Here is a 24,525-nt window from a genome sequence, read left to right as displayed (position 1 = left end):
ACACTAAGGTAAATGGCTTAAATGCTGTGTTTAATTTTAGTAGATACCAACTGTTTTTACAAACACACTCAAGCATTCGTATAAAATGGCAAATCTTTGTTCTTGAAACTGTAATTCTTACAGTGGCAACAACATCCTAAAATAATAGTTTTGATAGTGTTGTCGTTTTAGTGTTTAGTATTCAAAGGTAAGGAGATCGTGGGTCTTAGACGTATGTTGGAGGAGCCTTTCATCATTGGAAAAACCTATCAATCATTGTGCGGTATTTAGGTAGTCTTCTGCGAAGGTGGAACGTCGCATGAGCACTAAAGAGATATAAATAAATATACCGGAGGTTGCACTGTTAGTAGTAACAGAAAGGTTTTAGCGTTATTAGTGCGTGCTCTAGTAGTTATCTTGGTAGATTATTGCAAGGTTGCATCGTGGATTGGGAGGTGTCGGTTGTAGTGTTAGTTTTGCCCAATGCAGATTCTCGCTAGGTTATAGCGTGAGTTGGAGGGTGTCAGTTGCATACCTTTTTCTTGAAATCCCAAATCGGGCTCCAAGCGGGGCCAGCAGCGGAGTGGTACTCCAGTGAGGAGCACTGACGGAAAGGACATAACGGACCCTGGTGGCAGGTACAAGTGATCCATTCCCCCCCCCTTGATTTTTTGACTTTACAGCAGGAAGCTGAATGGATCACAAGTGCTTCTTACTCCCTCAACTTCTGATTTGAATACATTTAGCAGCGTGCAGCTGTGGGAGTTCTTCCCTGTTCCGATTTGGAACCAACAGTATCGGCTTTACCTAATTGGAAATCCGATCATCCTTCTTTTAATCAACCCAGACCAGCCAAAATAATAAAAAACATCCTAACAAGGATTCTACAATGGCTGAGAATTTGGGTCTGAGTTACTCAGTAGATGAGATCAACGCAATCCTTTCTCTACCATCATTATTACAGGATAATTATTTAAATCAAACATTAGCACAAAACACTGATTGGGAAGAACTATCAGAAACTAAAAAAGAACAAGTAAGAACCGCTATTCATGGCGTAATCATGACTGAATATCTTCGTGCAAATGCTGCCCCCAGAGGCCTCTGGGTACACAATGCACCACGCATTTTCCTCCATGACCTAGCCTTCAGGAAAGACTGGTCGGCTATCTCGTGGAAATGCACTAGAGACTACCTTGTCCTTGTTATCAAAACCGCAACAAGGTTGACAGAAGCCCTCACAATCAAAATTCAACTGAGTGAGGCGAAACTGAAAAACATGGTACACCTAACCGTCTACAAAAAAAGATTGGAACAAATCAACAGAGAGATGAATGAAACCAAGGATTACATAACTCAAATCAAAATACAAAAAGTAGGAAAAGATCTGAAACGCTTTTCAATGGAGAAGATGCATCCATATAGCAAGGATGACTATGTAGTACCAGATAATTCATCAGATAACGATACCAGCGGCAACTCAACAGATAATTCTGATTGGAGTAATGATGACACCAGACAACAAAGAAGGAACAGAGGTACTTACAGACGCCAACAACGCCGCAGACCAAATATGTGGCACAACCCTCATTACGGAGACCAACAACAACCTCTCCTTCAACATTTCCCACCAAACTATCATGGATGGATGAACCCATACACTGCAGGACCGCCACCCATGGGCCCATTTATGGGTCAATACATGCAACAACCGCCTTTTTTAGGGAGAGGCCAACGGAACCAGAGAGGACGGAGAAAAGGAGTCACCTGGACAGACCAAGAGAGACAAATACTCACGAGGAGCATGTCAAATCTGACAAAAGAAAAACCAGGAACGAGCACGACCCGCTTGTGATCAACCTGAGCAACATCGCTCTAACTAATGAACAAGAGAACGTACTGAACAAGGGCTTAGGTTACGTTCCGACACCTACACTAGACGTCTTCAAAACCCAATGCGAAGTAGCCGAATTCTGCAGGAGGTTAAAACTAAAAGCTTTCTTCAGCGGGAAAGAAGATAACATCACAGAAGGTGACACTCCCCTACGACCGAAATCCACTTTCTGCCCAATGAACCACCAAACACCTATTGAGATCCTAACTTTTGAACAGGCAGTGATGGGCGAAATTGAAAACATCAAAATCCAAGCAAAGAAACCATTCATGAACATGACCAAAACAGAGAAATTAGCACTTGAAGACCTAAGACACAATGAAAATCTCGTAGTCAAACCGGCTGATAAAGGAGGCGGGATCGTTCTCCTGAACAAAGAAAACTACAATCAACAATGCAATGAACTTCTATCTGATGCCAAGTTCTACAAGATCATTAGAACTGACCCTACACCCAGACTACAAAAAACTATCAGCATAATGGTGGAGGAAGCAGAGACCAACAGATGGATTACAAAGAATGAAGCTGACTTCCTAAAAACCACCTCACCGAAAATACCTTACTTCTATTCACTTCCAAAAATACACAAAGAGAGAAGACCACCACCAGGACACCGTATCGTATCAGGTATAGGGTCGGTCCTCGAACCTTTGTCTCAATTTGCAGACCATTATCTAAAACCACTGGTCCAAAAAACTCCTACTTACCTCAAGGATACACGAGATTTACTAAATCTTCTCAAAGACGAAACTTTTTCCAAGGAAACAATGCTTCTTGTAGGTTTTGATGTCGAAAGCCTATATACTAGCCTGCCCCAAAAGAAAACAATGGAGACCCTGGAGGAATTACTGTTTGAACAAATTTGGCCTCACAGAACACCTAGACATTTTGTTCTGGAATGTTGTAAACTCGCACTTACCGAAAACTATTTCGAGTACAATGGAACCCTGTTTCAACAATGCCACGGTACTTCCATGGGAAGCACATTTGCTCCAAGCGTAGCAGGACTTTATGTCAGCAACTTTGAAAAAATGTTTATACACAACATAATTAACCCTCACCGATCTAAGATTCGTTTCTGGAAACGATACATAGATGATGTCATGGTGATTTGGGAAGGCGACAAAACTAGCCTCGATCAATTCCACAAATGGATGAACATGCAAGACGACTGCCTAAAATTTACTTACACAGCAGACCAACACCAATTAGATTTCCTAGATCTATCCATCTACATAGAGGACAATACCATCAAAACAAAGACATTTTTCAAACCCACTGCGAAAAATAGCCTCCTCTCATACAACAGCTTCCATCCTCGCCCACTCAGAGAGAACTTACCCTACAGCTAATTCTTGCGCTTAAAGAGGAACTGCAGTGAATTAACAGAATATAAGACACAAGCTAAAGACCTGTGCTTGAAACTTTCCAAAAGGGACTATCCAAGCAAAATAGTGGCAAAATGCCAAAAACGAGCAAGAAACCAACCACGGGATAGCTTACTCGAACCAACACAAAAGATCCCTGCACCTGACAATCTAACATGTGTCACTACATACAGCACAGTGAGCAATACTGTCAAAAAGATAATTAACAAAAACTGGCGAATATTAACTTCAGCAAGTCTTGACTGGCCGAAACCTAGGTTTGCAAACAGAAGAACAAGGAATATAAAAGACATTTTAGTACACACACGGCCACAAACCCCTCAAACTAACAGAATCACCAACACACTGTGGAACTTACCAGCAGTAACGGGCCACCACCCATGTGGACAATGTTCTGTCTGCAAACTCACAACCATCACAAAAAACCTACAACTAACCCCCGAACTAAAATGGACACTGAGACAGCATACTAACTGTAACACAACACATGTGATCTATATGATCACTTGTCCATGCAATCTCAGATACATCGGTATGACCTGTCGCAAAATCAAGCAGCGTATCTGTGAACATAAAAGCAATATTAATTGCAAACGTGAAACAACAAAGATGAGCAAACACTACATTGAACGTGGCCACTCCATTGATGAGCTCAACTGGGTTGTTATTGAGACACTGACAAGAACAAATCAGAATGCGGAGAAAATCCTGTTTGAAAAAGAACAAAGGTGGGTGCATCGCCTCAAGACAAACACCTCTGGCCTCAACGACAATATACCGTGGCTTAGCATCAAGTGATTTATAAGATTACAATGAATACACCTTTGGAAGTAATGTTACTCCCCAACGATCACCCCAATGAAATTCGGTAACACATAAACAGACACTTGTCAGCTTTGTGACAACTATTTTTATTTTCAGTGCAATCGCCACAGAACCGCATTATCTGTAGTATCCATTTTCAAAAAACCATGAGAAACATCTTAGTGTTTTCCCCATACCGCCCCCCCTTTTTTCTAATTGAGATTTTTCTAATTGAGATCTGACCCTCCAGTACTTCTTCTGAATCAGATCTGGCACTCGAGCATTTTACCCAATGTGAGTATTTCTTCACTCTCCCTCATCCGACGCTTTAACGCTAGCGCGAGAGACTCTGCGCGAACCGGGAGCCTGCAAGCTGTGTCAGCACAAGTCGTGCGAAGACCGCCGAAGAGGTAGGAACAGCGCTGGACCAGCACAAATCAAGACACGTAATGTACCCTCTAACAGAATACCAAGTAACTCCATTCCCCCTCCCCCTTTTCAACCCACGAGCAGGTACCACTCCGCTGCTGGCCCCGCTTGGAGCCCGATTTGGGATTTCAAGAAAAAGGTATGCAACTGACACCCTCCAACTCACGCTATAACCTAGCGAGAATCTGTATTGGGCAAAACTAACACTACAACCGACACCTCCCAATCCACGATGCAACCTTGCAATAATCTACCAAGATAACTACTAGAGCACGCACTAATAACGCTAAAACCTTTCTGTTACTACTAACAGTGCAACCTCCGGTATATTTATTTATATCTCTTTAGTGCTCATGCGACGTTCCACCTTCGCAGAAGACTACCTAAATACCGCACAATGATTGATAGGTTTTTCCAATGATGAAAGGCTCCTCCAACATACGTCTAAGACCCACGATCTCCTTACCTTTGAATACTAAACACTAAAACGACAACACTATCAAAACTATTATTTGAGGATGTTGTTGCCACTGTAAGAATTACAGTTTCAAGAACAAAGATTTGCCATTTTATACGAATGCTTGAGTGTGTTTGTAAAAACAGTTGGTATCTACTAAAATTAAACACAGCATTTAAGCCATTTACCTTAGTGTGCTTTACAGATCAAACTATTGCGATCTCTTCTACTTTTAAATTTTGTTTGAATGTTTCCATGTTTGGTCAATGATGAACCTCAATGTTTTTATTCTCCATTGTTCTACTTGAACTCTGACCAGCACCATTTTTTTACACACTATATCGCACCTATGATATCTAAATTTTGTCTCTTCTTCTAGGTACTATTGACCTATTAACAGGATATTTATCCCTACCACTACAATTGGAAAATATCTAATTGTCGCACAGTTCTAAGGTCCTGAAGAAAGCCCATCGACCCTCTTGAGGGCGGGTTCCGGGCTGAAACATGTTGACCATAGTGCGGTGGACTCATAACTAGCCCATCGCTGCACTTGAAAAATATTTTTATCTAGTTCTCCCATACACCATACAGAATAAAAAGGTTATTTTTGGCTAGTATGCGGATTACTTTTTAAAGGAGCACCACACCTCACTTTTTCACTCACCTTGATTTCTGATCACTACTGACAAACCAGTGGTTCCCTCCAGGTGGAGGAAGCATACAAAAGAGAGACCCTATGATGATGCTGTCACGCATATAATAAGAGGCGGAAAACCAAGATATACCGCCGCACGAGATACCTGCGTGAATGAGGGTTTTTTAAGTACTCCAGTGAGGAGCACTGACGGAAAGGACATAACGGACCCTGGTGGCAGGTACAAGTGATCCATTCCCCCCCCCCCCCCCCCCTTGATTTTTTGACTTTACAGCAGGAAGCTGAATGAATCACAAGTGCTTCTTACTCCCTCAACTTCTGATTTGAATATCAATTTTTACAGCTAAAAGCCTCTATTATGAGGAGTCTAATGCCAATTCAGGCAACAATGCCAAAGAAATCTTTGCAATTGTCAAGGGCTTTCTCTCCCCTAAAGCTGAGTTTCATGCAAAAACAGCATCGCAGGAATGGTGCGATGAATTGGCAGGTTTCTTTACTGATAAGGTTCGATTTATTCAAGCTAATTTCATTGACATTGACAGCCAGAAGTTGGCGGTGGAATTCCCTTCTGTAAGGAACTTTACCCCACAGCCTAAATTAGAGACATTTGAGGCCATCTCCTTGGAAGATTCCCTTGCTACATCAAAAAATACTTAAATCTGGATTTCCAATTGATCCTTGCCCGACTAAATTACTTGCAGCTGGAATGGAGGTCATCAATTCCATAGTTAACACACTGCTCAACCTATCCTTATCCTCAGCAAGGGTACCCTCTGCTGGGAAATAGGCCATGATTACTCCCTTGCTTAAGAAACCCTCATTGCATCCTTCTCTACCTTCTAATTACAGCACCCTCTCTCTTCTCACAGCAGTGGCTAAAGTCCTTGAAAAGCAGGTTAACAATCAATGATCTGGTTTTGTTGAACGGTATGAGCTTCTTCACCCAGCTCAATCAGGCTTCAGATCTTTGCACAGCACTGAAATGGCGCTGACTGAAATATCCGAAGCAATACAGGGGACTCTAGATACGGGGGGCAGGGTTTCCTTTGTCCTTTTGGACCTACAGCTGTGTTCGATACGGTCCCTCATGCCCTGCTGCTGACCCTACCCGGGAAACTGGCGTGGACGGATCAGCCTGGAACTGGCTCAAATCCTATCTGAAAAACAGAACTCAACAAATCTTGATTCCGTCCTTCTCAGCCACCCCCCAGAAACTGGTCACACGGGTTCCTCAGGGATCGGTATTGAGCCCTTTGTTGTTTAACATTAACTTGTCTCCCCTAATTCAGTTAGCGGATGAACTCAGAGCCAAAGTCATCTCATATTCCAATGATACACAGCTGCTTTTCTACTGGAATAAAGATAGTGAAGATAACTGTGTACATGTTAAGACCTGCCTCACTGTAATATTTCACTGGATAGCAAAGGCTCAATTGAAATGCAACAAGGACAAGACAGGTTCTTCACTTCGGGAATTTCCCCACGCAGTTCTGGCGTTCTAAGATGAAGGGAAGTGTGATCATTACAATGGCAGTTAATAACCTCCTGGTTATTTCTGATCAACACTCAAGGCCTGGAAAAATAATAACTTATTTTCTTAGACTACGCTTAACACAGATGTATTTGTAATTTCTCAGTGTTCAATTATCGGTACTATGTTGTGCAACTGAATGTATTAACCTTTTAATGACGAAATGATCTAACACTGGGACTCAAACTCCTCACCAACAGAACACGCCAATATCCGAAGCAATCGATTGATTTGCTGGGCCACCCATCTCTTAAATTTCTTAGCATTTCAATGGAGGTTTTGTTGGTTGTCAACTTGGCAAACAGAGATTTAGCCAGGGCCGGACTGGCCGTAGCGGGCACCGGGCATTTTCCTGGTGGGCCGGAAGGGTGGGGTCAGGTTTGGACCGGTGGGGGCCGTTTTTGGTACAGGGGGCAGGTTTTGCAGCAGTGCTGCAATATCGGCCTCCTGTACCAAAAGCAGCAGCGGTGTTTCCCCACCAGCACCCCTCCGCGTGCTGCCGCTTACCCTACCCCCAACTGGCGCTGCCGGTCGGACTTAATTGCCAGGGACGGTTTGTGTTCCCAGTCTGGCCCTGGGTTCAGCTGTAATCTGTTATGATCGGATTCAGACAGCTCCATCTTTTTTGGTATTTAGGACTTCATATGTTGGATCATTCTCTATTTTATAGTCCCTAATTATGTTTTTAGCGCCTATCTTGTGATATTTGAAAGTATAAGTTGACAACGATGATGTAAATGCCAAAAGCCACATCACAACAGCTGAGCAGTGCAGTGTAGGCTTCCCATATACATTCAACATAATTAGTAAATACGTCCTCTGCCTTGTTACAATGGCACCTAGGAAACGCCTTTTGTCAGAGCAAAAACTGGCCAATTGTTCATGTTGTGGAATTCTGAAAAGTACAGGTACTAGAAGTAACAGTAGTTTATGAAAATCTGGGCAATGTTTCAAATATCGTAATTCTGTCTGTATTTGTTTTATTAATCAATTAGGAAGAATTTAGACAGCAGTCAAGATAGGTCAGTTTCAACTGAAATATCAAAGGGTGCTGGGGTGAATGGAACATCTGTTTTGTGATAAATTGCTCAGTGGCAACCTTAGTCATAGGATGTTGAGTGCTGTGGGGAGAAGCCCTCACATCAACAGGAACGAGTGGTGAGCATGGGGATGGGAAAACAGATAAAGTGTATTTCTCATTACCTTAAAGTACATTAAAAGGGATGATGTTTTATGCAGGGCAAGAGGTAGTGGGAGTCAATCAGTCACCAAAATACATTGAGAGCATGGGCAGGTAGGGGCACAGGAGCAGTGGCGGCTTCCGTAAATAAAAAATGGTGGGCGCGAAGGAGCGCGACTCGCTATAAATTCGGGAGTACGACCGAAGCGGCACTCCTCTTAGCTTTCCATGAGCAGGAAGAAAAAGGAAGGACTTCCTTCCCGCTTGTGGAACGCATCCCCAACCAATCTTGGAGCTGCTCTCATGCTGTGAAAGCAGCTTCAGGATTGGTGGGAGCAGGCTCACCTAGTGCTCATTTTGAAGCTGAGGGCCTGTGGCAGCAATCCCCAGGATGTTTCACAGCCTTTGAACTGCTGGATCTACAATGCCAATGTTGGGCTGGCCAGCCAATCTGACATGCGAACTATAGAACAGTGCTGCCATCCTGCATTTGCAGGATTCAGCCCCACCATCCAGCTGTGCACAGCGTGCGCAAATAAATAAAATGGCATTGACATGCCATTTTATTTTTTTGCATTTGACTGCTGCACTCGCAGCAGTCGGGGCGACGCTCGTCTGCTCCCGAGGAGTAGCCTTCCATGCGCAGGTGGAAGGGAGGGAAGTGAATACAGGAAAAGTATATGAAGGGGAGGAGAGTGGGGCTTGTGGAACAGTAAAGTGAGGTGTTGGGGTGGGGAATGGAGTCTGTGAATGCTCAGGGCTTTAGGATAATGTCAGGGTATTTGGTGTAGGACTGGCTAAAGGTGACTTTGGGGCAGGGAGCCAAGTTGGTGACATTGCACAGGACGAGCCCTTGGCAGTTGATGGAGGATATGAGGGTAACAAGATTGTGGTTTTACGAGAAGGGTCTGTGGTGCCCTGGAGATGGAGAAACAGGATTTGGAAAGGGATTCATAAAATAATAAATCTGTGGCTGCTGATGAGGGTCACAAGCGCACAGGCATATCTGGTATATGTCCCCGCGAATGCCACACCGACCACCACCACTACGCTGCCAGCACCCTCCACGCACTCAACACCAGACGACCGCACACCTGCTTCCTGGCCGCCCCGAAGCACACCAAAGGACCTTTCTCCTGCCGGAGCTGCAGCTTCACCAGCCTCCGAGCCCCCAAACCGCCCACCGTGACAAGACGCAACAACCTCAGATGCATACTACTGAACACCTGCTCTGCACGCAAACATGCCGTCGAACTCTGGGACCTGCTCGACACATCCTCCCCGGACGTCGCCTTCCTGACAGAGACCTGGATAAACACCTCCTCGGCACCCGACATCGTCATAGCCATCCCGGACGGCTACAAGATCAACCGCAGGGACCGCACCAATGGAGTAGGAGGTGGAATCGCCATCATCTACAAGAACACCCTCAGGGTCTCGACCTGCACCGACGACACCCTCAGCACCGCCGAACACCTGTACTTCCAGATCCACACTGATCCCAACACCACCCTCAGAGGAACTCTTGTCTACAGACCCCCCAGACCCCGGCATCAGTTCAGCGACTCCATCGCTGACTTCGTCAGCATGCACGCCCTTGCCTCCACAGACTACATCCTCCTCGGAGACCTGAACTTCCACCTCGAGAACAACAACGACACCAACTGCACCACCCTGATTGACAACCTCGCCAACCTCGGACTCAAACAGCTCGTCACAACGCCCACCCACTCCGCCAGTCATACGCTTGACCCCATCTTCTCCGCAAGCTCCCACATCACCTTCAGCCACACCACCGAACTCCACTGGACCGACCATCGCTGCATCCACTTCACTTTCCGGAAACCCACCACGCACCACCGCACTCAACAGATCCCCCGCCGCAGCTGGAGCAAAGTCACAGAAGACCAGCTAAACACCACCCTCGCCCGAAGCCCACCCGCCGACCCCACCGACACCGACGTCCACAACCTCAGGCGATGGATCGACGACTGCGCCAACACTCACACCCGATCAAGAAACCCTCCAACAGACGCACTAACAAGACAGACAGCTGGTTCACCACGGACCTCCAGGCCTCCAAGCAATCCTGCCGAAAACTAGAAAAGAAATGGCACTGCGAACAGACACCGGACAGCTACGCAGCCCACAAGAACGCCATCCGCAGACACCATCACCTCATCAGATCCGCCAAAAGGGCCTCCTTCAAGGACAGCCTCGACAACAACGCGCACAACAGCAAAGAGAGCTCTTCAACATCGTGAAGGAACTCTCCACCCCCAGCTCCAACACTAACGACATCCCACTATCGCAAGACCTGTGCGACTCCCTTGCCACCTTCTTCCATCGCAAGATCGCAGACATCCACGACAGCTTCAACAACCTGACCGCCCCGACAGCCACCGACACCTCAGACCGCATGGCCACCACCCACATCCATCCCCTGCTCACCTGGACCAACATAAACAACGACGACACCATCAAAATCATGAACACCATCCACTCCGGCTCTTTGTCAGACCCATGCCCACACCACATCTTCAACAAAGCTAGAGCCACCATCGCACCCCATCTCCGCAAGGCCATCAACATCTCCTTCGAGACTGGGACCTTCCCGGAGAGCTGGAAGCACACTGTGATCAACGCCTTACTCAAGAACCCCAAGGCGGATCCGAAGGACCTCAAGAACTTCCGGCCCATCTCCCTGCTCCCGTTCCCGGCGAAGGTCATCAAGAAGACCGTCAACAGACAACTGACCCGCTACCTCGAGGAGAAAAACATCCTGGACCAGTCCCAGTCCGGGTTCCGCAGCAACCACAGTACCGAAACTGCCCTCATCGCCGCCACCGATGACATCAGGGACCTGCTGGACAACGGCGAAAACGCGGCCCTCATCCTCCTGGACCTATCAGCCGCCTTCGACACTGTCTGCCACCACATCCTACGCACACGCCTCCACAACGCAGGGATCCAAGACAAGGCTCTGGAATGGACCACCTCCTTCCTTTCCGGCAGAACCCAGAGCGTCCGCCTCACCCCTTTCCGAGCCTCCGAGATCATCTGCGGCGTACCCCAAGGATCATCCCACAGACCGACATTGTTCAATGTCTACATGGCACCGCTCGCCCACGTCGCCCGACTGCACGACCTCAACATCATCTCTTACGCCGACGACACCCAGCTGATCCTCTCCCTCACCAAGGACCCCCTCACCGCCAAAACCTACCTCCACGAAGGAATGAAGGCCGTCGCTGAGTGGATGAAGAACAGCCGTCTGAAGCTGAACTCGGACAAGATGGAGGTCCTCCTCCTCGGCTCCACCCCCTCAGCCTGGGACGACTCCTGGTGGCCGACCGCACTGGGAGCAGCACCGACACCCACCGACCACGCACGCAACCTGGGGTTTATCCTCGACTCAACACTCTCCATGACCAAGCAAGTCAACGCCGTCTCGTCCTCCTGCTTCAACACCCTCCGCATGCTCCGCAAGATCTACAGGTGGATCCCCACGGAAACAAGAAGAACAGTCACCCAGGCCCTCGTCAGCAGCAGGCTGGACTACGGAAACGCCCTCTACGCAGGAGCCTCGGCCAAACTCCTGAAACGACTACAACGCATTCAGAACGCCTCTGCACGCCTGATCCTTGACATCCCTCGCCACAGCCACAGCCACATCACACCCCACTTGAGAGACCTGCACTGGCTTCCCGTCAACAAGAGGATCACCTTCAAGCTCCTCACCCACGCACACACGGCACTCCAAAACATAGGACCTGCATACCTCAACAGAGGACTCAACTTCTACACCCCGAACCGCCAGCTCCGCTCCGCCGACCTCGCCCTTGCCACCGTCCCCCACATGCGAAGAGCGACCACCGGCAGCAGATCGTTCTTCCACCTCGCCACCAAGACCTGGAACACCCTCCCCATCCTCCTACGGCAGACCCAGGACCTACTAACCATCAGGAGCCTACTCAAGACCTGGCTATTCGAGCAGTAGCAGCAGCCCTCCCTCCCGCCCAGCGCCTTGAGACCCTCACGGGTGAGTAGTACGCTTTACAAATATTCTGATTAATTGATTGAATGAAATATAATGATGTAATAAATAATACTCCTTAGAAGAGCCTTAGGAATTTATAACCATGCATTATCCTTAAAAAAGTACTGCCTGGAATCAGGAAGCCCTTTCGTCCATAATTTCTGAAGAATGAGGCTATCCAATGATGAAGCATGAGACAGACCTAGGTTGGTGGGTGAGGGTTCGCCTTACATTTTTTTTGTTTCCTGGATTCTTTCATGTACATATATACAAGCAATGAGGTATCCTGTTAACAGTGTAGTATTCACATGGGATTTCTATCCAATGTTGTGATTGCCCTAAAATTATTAAGTTATGACTTAGATAAAGAAATCGGCGATGGCCCATTCCCCTCTCGTTTTCCTTCCCCAGATAAAGTTGTTAGTGGTTCTATCTGGCATGTGGCCAGATGAGGACATATATAATAGAAGTGGGCGGGCAAGGCCAGCAAAGCATTCCTGACACTAGTAGAGAGCTCAAGAGCACTGGTCTGGAGAGAGGGTGGGGTACTGTGCAGCTCTCCTGAATTCGGGGACGAAGAGGTGAAAGTTGAATTTATCTAGCAAGAGGGAGGTGATGGTTGGGTGTTTGGGTTAAACAGCGGGCCTTATTTGTTTTTTTAAAGAAGATGTAATAAAGCTATGTCTTGAAAGCAATGTATGGGGGATGGCAGGGGCTGAATTTGAAGAAGGGGAAATTAAGACTGGGATCTGGTGGCTTGGTGGACTAATGCCTCCATTGTATGAATCGTTTTTTGACCTGCTGGTCACAGGTTTGAATGCTGGAGGGTTCACTCAACCTTTCACCCTTCCAAGGTTGATAAAATGAGTACCATTGAACGGGGTATCAAAACATCAGTTATTGCAGGCATACATAGGGCAGAAGTGAAGATAGTGGAGAGGGTGGGGTAAGAGGAGGAGCTAGATAGTAAAGAAGATATACCAGTCAGTGGAAACGGCCATACCATTTTTGGGGGGGTTCAAACAACTGGGGACCTGCCAACATTTAATAAAAAGATTTTTGATAAGTGGACAGCTACTGCCATGGAGATAAGTTGGTCCATTAATAAGAGTGTTCTGCAAATGGGTGTTGGGTAATTTTAGGTGCAAGTTAGAAGGAATGAAATGGTGATAGAAGATCCACTGGAGAGAGCTTCACCATGAGTTAATACTGGATTCTTGCAGTACTGGTTGTATTTTACCCAGATAGGGAGATGTAGAAATATTACTGAAAGGGATTTAGTCAGAGATCTTGTCTGGGAGACAAATTGTGTAGAGATGCGCTTGTTAGAGAAAGGAAGCTAGCAGCTACTATGCAGCAAGTTAAAAGGAGAAAGAAGGAAGTTGCTGATCAAAGGAGGAGGGTCATGAGGAGGCTTGTAGAGGGCCTTTCAATGGTAAATATGGAATGAAGAGAGTGGAGGAGAACAGGAGGCTAGAGGAATAATGGATAAAGGGAGGAGGTTACAAGAAGTGGTGTCACAGAAATTAGGGGGATGGAAGAAGTGTATGGTGGAAGTGTAGACATTTGACTTGGGGAATGTTAAAAAAAATAAGCTGTGGGGGTGATGTCAGGGGACCAAGAGGCAGAAATCAAGGTGCAGGACCACAAAATATGTAGATGTTCTGGTTGGCTCCACGGAGAGGGTATCGTCCGCTATCGGCACTACAGAACGGTACGCGCTTTCCCAGTTTAATGCCATCTCTCTTGAGGTGTCAGAATCGGCCATCCTGAATTGTAAATTGGCTCTCCAATTGATCCTTGTCCCCCCTCAGTTCCAGCAAGGGTAGTACAAGTGTTCAACCCTGATTTAAATGAGGTTTTAATGCCTCATTATATTCAGGTACAGTGGCAACTAGCTGGAAGCAGGCCATGGTTGTGCCTTTATTAAAAAAATCCTCAGCGGACTCTAGTTTGCTGTCTAATTTTAGAAAAATTTCACTGCTTCCAGCTTCAAGCAAAGTGCTCCAGAAACTGGTTAATGCCCAGCTCTCTAACTTCTTGGAACATCCTCCCCATCGCACAATAAGTTTAATATAGTTAGATACTTCAAGCAAGGTTGTCTGCCTTGCTTGAAGCACCTAACTATATTAAACTTATTTTGGATTAAGGGAAGAAACCTGCCTTGATATTACTCAATCTTTCAGCAGCATTCAATACATTTACCTTCAGTGCCTTGCTGACATTTGGGTGGGTAGTCAGGCACTCAACTGGTTCTAGTCTTTCTGGATAACAGAGGGCAGGCGGTCTGGTTGGCTCATTTTACCTCTGTTATTAAGCCTTTAATATGAGGGGTGCCTTAAGAGTTTTCTCTAAACCTGACTCTGTTTGATGTCTATATGGCACCTCTAGTTTTAAAGCTGCTCCCTATGCAGATGACATCCAGTTGCTCTTTTTCTTTGAGAGTGACTCGACTAACATGTAAGAAACCTTTAAAGCCTGTCTTTAAGCAGTTCTTGACTGGATGTGTGATGGTCATTTGAAGTGCAATGCAGACAAGACTGAGATCTTGCTGTTTGGCAATGTTCGTTCTGATTGGTGAGGAGATTGTTGACCTTCTTCTTTACCAGCTCCCTTCCAGTCTAACATGGTGCCTAGAATCTGGGTGTCGAGGAGACCATCATCGAATATACCTTATGGTTAGTCTCCATAGATTCTCCAGTAGACTGCTTGAGAAGGAATACCATTTATGGCACTGCCACGGTGGGGCTGAGAAAACAGAGCATCATAGGAATGTGTAATTACCATCTGTGATACTTGAGAGAGTTGGCGGGCTCCCTATGGTCTTCAAGGGTGTTGTGCCACAGTCCTGTTGTAAAATGTATGGATGGGAAGAGAAGTTCTTGTCTGGGTTTTGATGTCCAGCACAGGTCTACGTCACAGTGACATGACCCACCTTAGTGGAGACCATACGTCTAAAGGTTAGGGGCAAACATCTTGTATTGGTGTGTATAATTAATTCTGTTTCAGGATACAGCAGTTTGATAATGTTCAAACGGTACACTTAATTACATTTGAATGTGTGGTTGGTGAATCAAATGAAGTTACTTGTATGGCTGAGTCATGTATTGGCACAATGTGTATACATATCTGTGGAGGTCTGTCACTATTTGGAGAGGTGTATGTGTGCTTTTGTCATTGGTGGTTTATGTCACCAAAGAGGGGAGAAAATTGCCTTTCGTTATGGGCCAGCCACCTTGTAGGAATGTGTATGAAACTTAGAATTATGTATTCCTCTATATTTTAAGACATTTAAACATGCAATTTAGATTTGCGAATAGTTTTCTCAATTTAAGAATCAGTTGATTCAAGAATAGTTAAGCGATATATATTGTAAGCAAATTATTTAACTTTAAAGCCAGTGATGTTCACTATAATTGTCACAACAAAGGTAAGTATACAAGAGACAACTATAGTTATTTTAACAAAAGGAGCAAAGTATTAGAATTGATACAGTATTGAGTAAGTAGATTTTTAAACTGCATATAAAATCATGAAAATATTCTGGTATTTCAGCAAGTGATGATTACATTAAACATATAAATGTATCGGATAATCAAGGGTTTCCCATTGGTAGCCATGATTTCATGTTCATCCAGGGATAATAGTCTACCTTTGCATTGCTTCTCACCCTTTTTTTCATCATTTAGCACAGTCTCATTACTATGATGGCTAATGGCTAAAATCAGTGTGAAAAGACTACTTAGTTAACATCGCGCTATACACACATTCATTCACCATGGATATCAGAGACAATAAGTTAACACAGTAATGATTTTTAATGACCTGGAGTCCTCACACATTTTCCTATAGACAAAGACAGCATGAATACAGAAACATTGGTCTGTTTTTAGATTAGGAAATGTTTTTCTGAACTCAGTTTCTGTTGCATAATGTTTCCTAAGGGTACTGAAGATCATAGGTGGGTGAGTGTGTGAACATCTCTGCATATTAGGGCTAAACCACTTTGGGTGTAGATAGCAAAGATTGTAGGTGGATTACACAGCAATCTGTATTCATTTAATGAGAACTAACTTCAGACTTGTCTTTGATGGTGACTTACACCTGTTGCTCAAAGGCAATTTTAACATATGTATGCAATTTAAGTCTTGATGTTTACACAGTGAAGCATAAGTGGGGAGCAGCGGAGCCACGGTTCGGAGTAAAGAGTATTTTTTTAATTAGAAGTGATTGAGACTAATCTTGTGGTTGCATGTGGGAAGGTACGCTGTTTTAAGTTGCATTTTTTGAAGTTCCTGGTGGAGTTGAAACAGCATTGTGAAAACACTAGCTCCTGAAAGTTGTATGTTACAATGTTGCATGACAAAATGCTGTCTTTTAATAACCTCCTATCAAGAATATCACCTAGTACAATTTCATCAAGGTACGTATATGCAGGAAAGTATAGATGTTTTCTTTTTAACACCATATTTATGTACCGTGAACATTTATATATCTACAAGAGACATTGACTAATTCTTTACTTACCTCTATATAGTTACATTTCTGGATAATATAGTTTGACAGGATGATTTTTAAATCTCGATTTTAAAGAACAGTATATAACATGACTCTGAAAAATGACAATGTTGTCTTTTAGCTGACACTTGGCCTGTGGCATGGCTGAAAAGGTGAGGGTTATCATCCTGGACACTGGCTCAGAATTTGTGAAGCAGACAAAAATATTGGCCTTCATGCTAAGGGAGAAAAAAGTTGTTACTGTCATGTTTGAGTCAATGAAGAGTCAATTTTATGTACTCCTGTCTCAAAGAGGTATTTCCCCTTCCTCTGATACCCACTGTTTCAGAAGCCCTATGCAAATGTCTCAAATCAAAAATCATACAAAAACTGTGATATTTTAAATAAAGCAGACAAAGATTTAGATTCTGCAGAAAACTCACCCTTCTCCTCAAATTTTGTATCCAGCCTGTATTTTGGATGCATTATCCCAAGATAGAATATGTCCTCCGTAGAGGTATTTTCAGTCCCTAGTAAGCTCTCAAAGCTTCAGCTGAACCTAACTAAAGAGCTGAGGCCGCAGCTTGACTGATTCCCCGAGCTAGAAATGACCTCGGATTTTCAAAGTCGGAAGAAGAGGCAAACTCTAGGATTTGTTGGGGCCTCTGAATTTCCAATTTGGATATTTTAGAACACGAGATGGAATATATATTTTTTATTCAAAATCTGCAAATTTGGTCTGAAACATGAGGCTGACAAATAATTCTCATTCTTGAAGGTGAGCTTCAGTAGGAAGAAGGCTCTATGGGAAGCTTAGATATGACTTCAAGATGACATTGAAAGCCACAAATGAAAATGGTGCTCTCCTTTCTTTAAAGTGTAATCTCAATCACGGTTAACAAAATGGTTCTTGAGTTGTATTCTTCTTGTCAGACTGTAATTTTGAGGACCACTTCTAAACAACTTGCTGAGGTGACAGAATATGATCATCTGCCAATCAGTGTTGTCCTCTGGGGAAGATTCTCCTAAGTATTCATCCACATCTATTGCCTTTCAGCATATATTAGCTAATGTAGAGAACAATGACTCTTTTCAATTTCTTTTGACAGAGAAGACAATACTCTAGACATCTAGCCAGACATGACTTTTAACCCCTTCCCCGCTCATGACGGAGCCGCTCCGTCATGAGCCACGGTTGCCGTGTGCTCATGACGGAACGGTTCCGTCATGTCACGGCCGTTGGCGGCCGCTCCGCCTACGCGGCGCTGTTTCCCCGCCTGTGCGGGGGGACAACGCAAATGGGCGGAGTCATGACGGAACCGTTCCGTCATGAGCACAGCTCAACCGTGGCTCATGACAGAGCGGCTCCGTCATGAGCACAGCGCCACTGCGCTGCCCCCCCGCACCCCTCAGCGCTGCGGCGGAATTCCCGCCGCAGCGAAAGGGTTAAAGCACATGAGGTGATGTTACTTCAGGTGGTATGGGCCAGGCTGCTTATCCGTAGAAGCTAAATCTGTGGATCTTTATTTCAGATGACACCCCTGCAATCTCTTGCAGTTTGACCCAATACAATATCTAGTAGATGTTCCAAATATTTTCTGTATTATTAACCTGTATATTCCTCTTGTAAATTATTAGCCTTATTAAGGATCACACATTCTTATTATTCAAACTGCTAGGTTTGTTTCAAAAATCAAGTCTATACTAGTTAATTACTATTATTGAGTGTTAATCTCAGTGCACATAATGAATAAACTAAATGCGTTTCGTTAATGTGTGTGCTTCTTCAGGAGTGTGCAAATCATAACATATCTAAGCTACAACAGAGTGTTTGTGAGTAACTTATGTATGTTTCAACAGAAAATACATTGCCCTCATTATCCTTTTAATGGTTTCTCACATCTTTTTCCTAAACCACGTCATGTTTTTCATCTTAATGCAATAGAGTCCTCATCAGTGGTCTATGTAATTGCAGATCAAGACATAGTACTCAATATCATTTGTAAATATTTTTTACCAGTCCATTAGAATAGCGACTCTTTTGTTAAACATGAAAATTATTAATTCATAAGTGGCAGCTTGAGAATGAAAATCAACAACTATATAAAGTGTTCATAGTCCTTAGAAAGCATCAGCCCCTTGTTGGTGTGTACAAAGTAAAGGCATTCGATAAAAGTTGAGAAATACAGTCTAAATTGCATCCTACCCCGCGCAGCCGCAAAGCCAGAGCCGGTGGAAGAGCCTTCTCCTACACTGCGGCAAAGACCTGGCACGAGCTCCCGATCATCATCAGATGCTCCTCCACTCTGCACATTTTCAGGAAGGACCTCAAGACCTGGCTCTTGGGATGACCCGGAGCTGCACCCCCCCTCCCCCCTCAGTGCCTTGAGGCCCTCATGGGCGAGTAGCGTGCTTCACAATTTCCTGATTGATTAATTGATTGATTGAATATCAGTCATGATGCTTTCCAACACTCTTGTAGACTTTCGAGTTATCAAAGTATATTAAAGTTTTACTAAACTAGGGATGATGAGTTATTGGGGAGTTGTAGCCTTCCACCCCTGCCCCCCACCCAAAAGCTATTCTGAAAACTCAGTCTCGCTATACTGAAGGATCCGTAAGAAATTATCTAAAACTCAGTTAATGAGTGGAAACAAATTATTACTCAGATTCAAAGGCTGGTTTGTGGAGTAATGCAAGTTGCCGCTCGAGTCTCACCGCTTGGTAACGTGCCTTCAACAAAGCAGAGGGGCTGACAAAAATTGATTGTAAAATAGGCCTGTGTTACTAAAGCACTGTCTTGTGTTCATTTTTGTGAAATGTGCACACAAGTGTAAGGCATACCAGCACCAACCTTGTATACTTAGATTGTTTATATTGGTTCACTAAGAAAATGAGCAAACCACTAAAGCGCTCTGCCAAAGGCACCTAGATTAACACATGTTCTAAAGGCATATATGATGTTTGGTGTAGTATAATTACTCTGCAGTGAATCCTAATATATATACAAATAGTGGAAACTTAAGTTAGTAACTTCCCTCCGATCTTCTGAATATCATACACTGTTAAATTATAGTGAAAAAATACCAAATCATCCGCCCCACTGAACAAAATAAAAATAAAATGATAATATCTACTCATTAATATCATTTTAGTTTCTCTATTGTAGTCAGTGGATTGCAGGGCGGGGTTGGCCAGAGCAGGGGGAGGAGTGGTTTGCACTTCCTAAGTACACAGGACTCCTTGGCCGGACATCTTGGGCAGGCCAAACATTCCTGCCCACTTTGCATTCTCCCCACCAGGCTGCATTACACAAAACCAAGTTAAAGAACATACCCAGCCTCCCATTCACCGTCTGAGCGCTGAATCACGGCGCTGAGACCAATCACAATACTGCATTGCAGCGTTGTGATTGGCTCAGGGGAGGTCGGGTGCTTACTACTGCCTGCCGGGACTGCAGGAAGAAAGAAGATGACGAGGACGGAAGAGAGGCGGCGGCCGGCCATTAAAGGTGTTTTTTTTTCTCCCTCCACCCCTCTGCCCCGCCACCCGAGTCCTGTAGCAGCCGCTATTCGACCTCCTCATATACTTATTCTAACACACAAGGAAAGTACCCACACACCCTAGCCATTAACAAACGTGTGATCATGGTTCTCTGGTCTCAGAAAAGATAAACCCAATCAATTGCTGTGGTTGGAAGTTGGAGGCACCCCATCTAATCTGTGCGTCAATGGTGCACCTGATGCAGTCATTTCCCATAAGGCATTTTATGTCACCACACTTTTCCCATCACCCACCCACATTGAACAGGCTAATCCTGTGGCTTAGTGGTCCTCTTGACTATAATTCAGGGTGTCCACCTATGCCAACCCCGACTAATTAAAATCACTACTGTGTCGGTATCGGTGTACTCATTCACCAAGAAGGTGCTTTGGAGACTGCTGCAACCTTCTTCTTCCTCACTACTGGCTCTGGATTCAAGCTCATACCCCTATCATGGTAACGCAGAGGGGTTCACCAAGTCACAAGTGTGGAGCAACTGTGAAATGGCTATTGCACAAGTTCATTATAGTGAAGAGGGAACAAGAGGAAGAACGAGGGTCTGAGTCAAATAAGAAGACTCATGAACAAGAGGATTCTGAATTGTGAACATATACCAAACTCCCGGCTCCCACTCAGCCCCTTTACCTTGTGGCGATCGGCCTGGGGTATGCAGTAATTCTCAGCTCGGAGGTTGGAGGTTGCCACTATGAAGTCCATGTGGAAGTTGCTATCATCATCCTGTGGGAAAACAATCAAGAATATACATTTAGAGAAGCAAACAAAAGACAACTTGAATGAAAAAGAAAAATGTCACATAAAAACAGAGAAACGAACAGTGCGTTACTACACAATGGTGAGGGTTGACACAACTGTGAAACACTCACAGTGTGACTCCTTTACTCACCCCTCCTCGTACACCGCGTTGGATTTCCTATTTAGTAATTCTATCCAATGGAGACTCACTTAGTAATTCTGTATCTCTAGAGTTATGCACTACAATTGCGTTTAACACTCGCTCAAATCGAAGGTTTCATTAACGTCAACTGCTGCTCATCACTCATTCACAACATCACTGAACTCATCAAGCCAACTGAGCTTTTCTCAGTCCCTGTCAGTGGCCTCTTGGAATTCAGTGGAGTCTCACTCATTGCCAAGTCACTCACTGCAAATCCTTCAATGGACTCTCACTCATTCCCACATCACACACTTCAATTGAGTTTCACTCATGAAAAGATGCTCTTCAACAGGGAAGCATTGCCACACCACTTTCTTCTCACGAGTAGAGGCTCACTCACTGTCACACCACTGACACCTTACACTCCAACAGACTGTCAGCTATAGACTAGAGAGTGGTTTCATGTTAGGCTTTGGTCCCCGGCCATGGCGCCTGTCTTGTTGTCATTTATGTACAGCTCTGGGAAGGGGTGTGCTTTTCTGACCATGACACTAGGTCCATGTTGTTCATGGTAATAGAGTGGATCAGATACAGCAGTGTTGACAAAGTCCTGCATGGTGCGCTCAACCTGTCGAACGCAAACTGGAAGCCCTGAGGCAGCATGGTCGGCTATTGGGTAGGAGAAGGTTGGGAGTAGAAATGTCTGACAATTGGGAATATTGTTGGATTGGTGGGAAGATGAAGGGTGACCACTAGAGGCAGTAGGGGGCTAGGACCATTAGTGCGGCAAGTTGAAGGATAAAGGAGGGCAGGACAAATGAATGAAAGGTACCCAGGAGTCCCAGAGACACCAAATCCATGAAACAGATCAGGTATGAAAAGCCTAGTCTGATGGCGAGAGGGCGAGGAATACTACTTAGCTTTCTGAATTATCACTGCTTGTGTGGCTTTTGAATACACTTCATCATACATAAGATCAAAACTTAACATAGAACATCATCCTCTCTTGGTCATTACATATCTGTGTTCCTCCATCTCAGTGAAGTCTGTTTTCCTTTTGCCATTTGTTTGCCTAATCACACTTTCTCCATCTTCTTGCAGAAGAGAAGAAGCAACTTCGCTGTCCAACCTCTAAATCTGCAACGGGATAAGGAAGGCCAATGCCTACAAGATGGAAGGAAGGAGCTGCGTAAGTGGCATTCTCCAGCAGTGGACGCAGGAGCTGTGACCTGGCTGCGAGATCCATGTCAGACCATGAACGGGTGAGTAATCCTCAAGCAAAGGAGAGCTGTAAAGGATGGTAAAGGAATAACTCTTGGAAGCGCTTCCTACTCCTGTCTTTGCCACTCTCCATGAACTATCTTCTTTAGACATAACAACCTGAGCCCTGTGTGTTACTGAAACCATCCTAAGTGACTGCCGCGTGTTTGTTATAACATGAGTAGTAGAATCTGATTCTAGTTATCAGAGGTCATGCTCTGTTATTGGCATTATAATCTCAACCTCATGTGACCCTGAAACCATAGTATGTTATTAGCGTGTTTGTTATAAAATTAGTATGGGTACCCGTTTGTAATTAATATAGGTTATGCCCTTCTATTGGCATTATAATCCCCACCTCATGTAATACTGAAACTATAATAAGTTATCACGATGTGTTTGTTGAAAAATTAGTAACTTGGAATGATTTTACTTATGAGAGGTCATGTTATGTTATTGACAATATGACATCAGCCTCCCGTGACACTGAAACCATAGTGAGTAATCACAGTGTGTTCTATGTTATAACATGAGTAGGGTACCTGATTCTGTTTATCATAGGTTATGATTCATGTTATTGGCATAACATGCTTGTTGTAAAGTATATTATGTAGGCTGGACTGTTTGTTATTGCATGAGGCACCATTTGTTATGAGTTCATATGTGCAGTAGGACTCTGTCTTTTTGTATAACGAATGTTGGGTATAAGTAATAAGGAAGGGTCTAGGTGGAATAACAGTGCATACTAGTGATACGTATCTCTATCCAGCTACTCTAAGGCACTTATGCTCAGCCTTCTACCTATAAAGTCTCTTTTAATGCAGTTCTCTTTTTCTAACTTTAGTGGCATTAAAATTCTTGATTTTTTTTATCCAGCCCTTATTCTAGTTCTGCTATTTCTTCCCTCCTTCTGGTTGGTGCTAAAATTTCCCTTTCATCATCAGAGTTCCCAGTTTGGAATATATGTGCAGTGAAAGAACTGGTGCCTATTCAGTACCTTCTTTAGGTCTGGCTTGACAGGTCAGCAGCCTGCAATACCTACTGTTATTAATTCTTTAAAATATACAACATGTAGGCTTTGGCTCTGCCCACAGGAGTATTTCTCTAATCTCATACTGTTTATGTATTGTTCAGACTCCTATGGTCTGGCAATACAATGCACGAGGGACTATGAGCCAGATGTATCAACGCTTTTTGCAATGTATCAAACATTTGTAATTCGCAATATGGGTAATCACAATTATTTGCGATTACCTAAATTGCGAATGCAGTTTTATGCAATTCTTGTAGCTATCGCAAATTGCGAATTGGCATTAGGAATCGCAAATTACCACCAACTTGTAGTTGATGGTAATTTGCAAATTCCTAGAAAAATGCATTTTTCTAAGTGCCATGTGGCGCACATATATGCCCTAAGGGGAGAAAAATCCAGGTGCAAACAGAATGTGTCACTCCAGGGCACACCTTACAAATTAGCGAGAAAGAGGATGTGCTACTATAGACATTTCTTTTTAAAAATTATTTGAGGGAAACAAAGCAGAAATTCAGTTTTAGATTCATTGAAATTGAGCCAAATCCTAAATATATTAGCATTTCTGAAAATGATGAAGCGTGAAGCCTGCCGATCACCTTGACTAGAAGAGCTAGAAAGTTTAAAGGGTGTCCTTAGCATATTTGTTACACAAAACTCCCAGTTCTAGTAACAGCTGATTTAAAAATTGTGCATCATAATAAAAAAAAACTGGGATTACATGGCGATAATACAGGACTGCAGACTCCACAGAAGAGGCATCCAGCAGGGCTATTCCAGTCTCCTACTGAGAGGAAAGCCTTTGCGTGCCCTTCTCAAATTGAAATGGAGGGTAGAAACTTGACTGCTAGTCTTCACAAAATGTGTGGAGATGTCTAGGTTTCCTTAGAGAAGGTCCATAGTTGATTATAGGCCATTTGACAGTCTTCTTAATTTACCCC

At 44.3% G+C, this 24,525-nt stretch overlaps 1 protein-coding gene across 2 annotated transcripts in view; it reads right to left on the bottom strand.

The window, feature by feature from the left end:
* The window catches only part of LOC146797862 (ubiquitin-like modifier-activating enzyme 1), a 1,073,449-nt gene that overhangs the window by 492,052 nt on the left and 556,872 nt on the right, over positions 1 to 24,525 (bottom strand). For both annotated transcript variants that reach the window (XM_085625059.1, XM_085625060.1), the window contains exon 21: positions 21,045 to 21,137. In XM_085625059.1, the coding sequence (XP_085481185.1) occupies positions 21,045 to 21,137 (93 nt within the window). The remainder of the gene's footprint in view (positions 1 to 21,044; positions 21,138 to 24,525) is intronic.

Source organism: Triturus cristatus, chromosome 9 (genome assembly GCF_964204655.1).
Source record: "Triturus cristatus chromosome 9, aTriCri1.1, whole genome shotgun sequence".
Lineage (NCBI taxonomy): Eukaryota > Metazoa > Chordata > Amphibia > Caudata > Salamandridae > Triturus > Triturus cristatus.
Note: the sequence above shows the minus strand (reverse complement) of the source record. Positions and strands in the feature narration are given on the sequence as shown.